We start from the raw sequence: 5,384 nt of genomic DNA on the forward strand, positions 1-5,384 counted from the left end.
TATGTTTTTACACATATATCGCAACAGTATGTTCCAAATGTTTCAGCTATTTCAGTCGTTTGTTGCAGTAAATATTGTTTCATGTTGCAGTTGTTTTATTTGGATGTTGCATATATTTCATACATGTTGTAAGTGTGTGTCCCAAATGTTTCATCTATTTCAAATGTATGTTGCATTCGAGTATTTCATGTTGTAAGTGCAGACTGCTGATGTTGTTGTCCATGAGGGCGGGTAGGGCCAAACCGCGGCCACCGACATGTGGAGGAGGCGCAGGCCGCCGCTTGCGGTGTGGGGAGGAGGCACAGGCCGCATGGTGCTGTTGTGGAAGAGGTGGGGATGAGTCTTCCGGACGGCCTGTAAGAGACGGGCACTGTGCCGGTGTGGAAAAGGCGGGGGCGAGCAGCGTGAGCACTGGATCTGAAGCGGGCGGATCGGACATGTGCGCTGGAAATAGAGCTGGCGCAAATCCAAGCAGACGGGGCGGAGCAGCCGCGGGCATCCGGACGGTGCTAGTGCTGACTATAGGGATCCTGAATCTTGAACATCAGAACAACAAAATGGTTCACCACTCTTGCACAAATGTGAGCAGCTGGCGTGATTGCTGTGTCGGGTGACAACAAATTGTGCTCTTCCCACTCATTTGGGGACCCAGCACCAGGGCTAGTAGGGCCATAGCCCTAGTCGTGGCCCAAATAAACAGGGAGCAACTCTTCAATTTTTTTGGCCCATCAGCCCAACAAAGAGTCAGCCCAGCTGGGAATAAGGCAGCTCGTTCACCCGACTCACACCACATCGCTTGCGAGTCGCATCTCATCCTCGTCCGTTACTCCGTCTGGAGTCGCACCATCGCCCGCCTCGCCACCAAGGGCGTCGCCGTCGCGCGTCGCTCCCTGCCTCCCTCCGGCCCTTCGCTCCTCCCCTCGCCGGCACGGTGGCTCACCCTTTCCGTTCCGCCCTTGGCTGCTCCGGCCTACGCGGCTGTCGGCTGCGCCCTCGGCGGCTCAGCCGGTCGCTGGCTGCCTGTCCGCCGCCCAACGCGGCAGTGCCCGAGCCCCCAGCCCCTGCGGTGGCCTTCCCAGCCCCCTGGAAGACAGGAGCTGACAACTGAGGATCAGAGCAGCCCTGGTTTGCATTGTTTTCCAATTTCAATTTTCAATCCTTCTCAGTTTGTAGAGGTTGGATTCCAGTTACATTCTAAGATTACAGTGTACAATATGAAGGACTAGGACTTTAGTATCGTATTTCTCTCGAGTTCCTGGCTTTTAGAGTTTGGCCGCTAAAATTTGGCCCTAGTCTTTTACAAATCGTGGGTCTGCCGCTGTTCCCACTGGAACTACGCGATACAAAGTTTTGTTTGACAGATCGATAGATAGAATATCATAAGCCACGCACCACTCAATATAAAAAGAGCAACATGGTACTTACGCAGAATACTTAATCAGAAATCATACATGGTAACAGGCATTGAAGCTTTATAAATCAGCCGCCTTATTGCAATAATGAAAAGGATTGCCAACTGCCATCATATCCATAGGTAGATTCTCCGTTGTACAACAAGAGGAGACGTTTAATTTGTTGGAGCTTCTAGTCATACTTGCCCTGGACATGGTACTTGCACATCTTTTTCTGGGCGCAGTTGATGAGAATTTCAGCAGAGTCGATACCTGTCAACATATATACAATGAAAATTCACGCCGTAAGTTTCAAATTAAGCTTATATCACTAGCTAGAAGTCTTGGCAAGCTCAAGGGTAGGCAATTGAAGACCTCATGTGAATACATATATCTACCTGAAAGATAAGCGCCATGGACATAGCCATTGTAGTGCTCGCTGGTATGCTCACCGGTGAAGTATACCCTTCCAACCGGTGCCTAGAATGCAGAAAAAAATGAGAGGTTCAAATTCAAAGGATGAGGCCTTAAAAAATAGGAGCATAATAGCAACATATATAGAAGCACAAAATTGAAGATCCATATGGTAGTACCCTAAGCTGGTCGTATTCGTAGCGGTTGACACCAATTGGCCAATTGGAGAAGGTGCCCTTGTAGAACCTGTCAGACCACCATCTCGGGACAAGGATGTCGGTGGCATCCGGGACGTCCTTGCCGGGGAACATCTTCCTCAGCACTTGCATGATCTCTGCCTTGGTCTGGTTGTCCGACTGCTGCTCAATACGCCTCGACTCCTCGTCGGTCACGGTGACAAGGAGGACGTTGGCACCAGGATACTGCTTCTCAAACTCCTGAGTAGATCATATATTGTTGCAAAATGTTCAGTATTCGTTCAAAATTTGATTTAATTCTGCCCATCAAAAAAAAAAACTATATGCTAACAATAACATCATTGATGCTTTCTGTACCTGCCACACTCCATAGTAACCTCTCCTGCTGCTCGCGTAGAGGAAGAACTCTCTCCCTTTCCCTTCAGGCCAGAACTTCTTGGGGAACTTAAGGAAGATCTTGGTGTACACGGCCATGTCGAATTGGTAGATCGCCGTAACCTTCCATGCCTGGGACAGACAAGGGAAATTGCTGAGGAAATATATATGCAAGGTAGAAGGTACCTTTATATATATACATATATGGATGGGAATATATAGTTGAGGTAGGAACTACTGACAGGTAGCTGCGGCTTGAACTGAATGAGAGCGGATTGCAGGACACCCAGGCTTGCAGAAACCATAACATAGTCTGCCCTGTACACCGAGTTGTCCTCCGTCTTCACGGTGACGCCACCCGGGGAATAGCTGATCTCTCGCACCACCTATTTATTATGTATATATACATGCATGTGATTTGTTGTATTATCTACGACCTTATACATCGCAGCATCAGAGAAGAAAAATGCAAGCATGTATACCTTGTTGAGCTGCAGCCGCGGGTCGACGATCTTTCCAGACCTGTCGGTCTTGAGGAACTGGCCGGCGAGGTAGTACACGACGGCCTCGTAGCCCCGCTGGTCGGCGACGAAGTAGACGTCGTCGCCGAAGTGGCTGAAGGTCGAGAGAGGGACGACGTTCTGCAGGCTGGTCACCCGCGGCGGCTCCGCGACCTCGTAGTCGAACTTGTAGAAGTCTACCACCATGTCCACCGGCGTCGCCGGCCCGTTCGGCTGGCTGCCCATTGCATGCATTAGTTAGTTTGCAGTTTTACAGTCCTTTTTTTTTTCAAATTACAGACCACTCCTATTCAGCAACACCTCTTGCTCAGAAATTATTCCATCGGTATATAATATATAGGACGTACTGATCGTTGAGGCGCTGCATTGCAAGGATAGGCATGTCGTCCCTGCCACTGGCGTGCAAAGTGCCAGAGAGTTTCTCCCCGAGCTTTTCCACACCATCAGCTCGGTCAATTCTCTTCTGAACATAATCTTCATCGTAGAGGCTACCGCTGCAGTTTATATGTACAGCAAAATGCACACATGAATAAATACAATAACATGTTGTCAAGTATAATATCTGTAGTAACTCCCAAATTGCTCGGAATTGAAAAACAGACGGGTAAGATTGGTGCAGGGAAGTCAAGCACAAGCTCCACCTCCATCTCGAAGCCATGCGAACAGCGCGCAAACTCTTGCCGGGAGTTTGAGGATGAAACCGTTTACAATGATCTAGCCAACATTTTTCATATTAATTAGCCTTTCTTAGATCTTATTTCCATGCTCCTTTTTTTAAAAAAAAATATGAAGCACGTTTTTTCTACATCCAATGTTTCAAACCAAGCTATGATATATGGCTAACTTATCCTATAGTACTACCTCAAGGAAGAAATATTTGATACTTTGCCTATGATCTACAGTCAGCGTAAAAAAGATTTATTTTACGGCCAAAAAGTATTTGATGCTTTGCCTATAAAAAAGATTACCGAAGACAACCCAATTTATTTTCAGAGACGTTCATGTGCATCTTCACCTCCTAAAATACCCTTGACATTTTCAGAGGCAGATGCCTAAACAAGCCACCTCTCGAAATGAAGGTGGAGCGTCTTCAAGAGCCATCGGATCTAGGCGTCTTCATCGCCGTGGCAGCCATGGGGATCCAACAGTCTAGCCATTGAGAGTCGACAGTGGCCAAAGTGGAGTTTTATTAAATTATCCATGAAATATGTTTTGATTGAGCATCTGTTTAGATTTTATGTATATTTTCTAAAGGTTTCGTTGAAGTTAAAAAATGTTGACTTATAACAAATCAAGGTGAACTATAGTTTTAACGGATGGAACGGAGTAGCTAGCAGAGCTCATCAGCTCTCTATAGTCGACGTACTCCTCCTTGTAGACGTTCTGGGCGAGGTAATCAAAGTCGGAGCGGAAGTTCCGGAGCTTGAGCGTGGAGTTGACGATGGGCCAGATGGGGTTCATCTTGCCGCCGTTCACGCCCTCCACCCAGTTGGCGCCAACCTCGACGTTGATGCCGGCGAAGTTCTTCTTGTGCATCCGGCCGCCGATGTGGTCCGTCGCTTCCAGGATCAGCAGGTCGGTTATCCCGTCGTCCGACAGCCTCTTCGCCGCCGAGATCCCTGAAAAAGTATCCACATATATAACAAAATACCTCATCATCTCATCAACATCGTCGTCAGGGCAGACGTGTTGTTTGATATGTATGACATATATATGTTTACCGGACATGCCGGCGCCGACGACGATGACCCTGGGTCCGACGGTTGCGGCGAGGGAGCCATAGTGGGCTAAGGTCAGTGCTAGGAGTACTGCTGCTGCTAGCACGAGAGCACTAGACGTGGAGGAACTCATCTCTCTCTAACTCATCTCTCTCGAACTGACAGTTGAAATCAGGACACCTATTAAAACTGAACAATCGTCTTGCAAAACCGTGTTGCCAACGAGCCGTGTAGACCGTCGAGATCGTGTATGACTGATTTTGACAGTTTACACGGCCGGACTCACCGTGTAACCACCTACCGTTTATGGGCTAAACTACACACCAAGCTGCCGAGTAAAGTTTACACGCCGAGTAAATCGGTCTATACGGCCGTGTAGGCGAACACTGGCGGGCGTGCAAGAAAAGGAGATATATTTAGAGAAAAGAAAGTTCAATCAGCTATACTTAGTAAGATAAATCGGTTGGGAAAATCATAACTAGAAACCGTGTGTTGGAAACCTGAACGAAGCATCGCTGAGTGAAGATTGTGGAGGTCAATTGGCGCCACTGATGCGATGAGCCACTGGCTCTTTCCTTCCTACTTTTATCCTATTTCCTACCTGATTCAGTAGTAGGAGTAGTTTACAGCAGCACGCGGCGCGGCCGGCACTATAGATCAGCTGTCACTGACTGTTTCCTTCCGGTCCGGTCCCTTGTCTGCTTCCTCTCTGCATATATATAACATATTTGTCCAACCTTTTGGCATTATATTGTGACTTAATCAATT

At 47.8% G+C, this 5,384-nt stretch overlaps 1 protein-coding gene across 1 annotated transcript; it reads right to left on the bottom strand.

Moving 5' to 3' along the window:
- Positions 1-1,431: 1,431 nt before the first annotated feature.
- Positions 1,432-4,967, bottom strand: LOC136501765 (polyamine oxidase 1-like). The gene is made up of 9 exons (XM_066497304.1): positions 4,620-4,967; positions 4,265-4,517; positions 3,246-3,392; positions 2,860-3,115; positions 2,620-2,763; positions 2,360-2,509; positions 1,985-2,242; positions 1,790-1,871; positions 1,432-1,664 (listed from the first exon to the last, which is right to left on the bottom strand). The coding sequence occupies exons 1-9, from the start codon at positions 4,747-4,749 to the stop codon at positions 1,585-1,587; spliced, it is 1,500 nt and encodes a 499-aa protein (XP_066353401.1). The 5' UTR covers positions 4,750-4,967; the 3' UTR covers positions 1,432-1,584.
- Between the last annotated feature and the right edge of the window lie 417 nt (positions 4,968-5,384).

This window comes from Miscanthus floridulus, chromosome 13 (assembly GCF_019320115.1).
Source record: "Miscanthus floridulus cultivar M001 chromosome 13, ASM1932011v1, whole genome shotgun sequence".
NCBI lineage: Eukaryota > Viridiplantae > Streptophyta > Magnoliopsida > Poales > Poaceae > Miscanthus > Miscanthus floridulus.

Bases quoted from the DNA above. Each gene is read 5' to 3' on its own strand.
- LOC136501765 (XM_066497304.1), bottom strand. From the start codon at position 4,749: ATGAGTTCCTCCACGTCTAGTGCTCTCGTGCTAGCAGCAGCAGTACTC. The intron at 4,518-4,619 runs GTAAACATATAT...ATACTTTTTCAG, and splicing joins CGTCGGCGCCGGCATGTCCG to GGATCTCGGCGGCGAAGAGG. The intron at 3,116-3,245 runs GTACGTCCTATA...TGCAATGGGCAG, and splicing joins ATGCAGCGCCTCAACGATCA to CCAGCCGAACGGGCCGGCGA.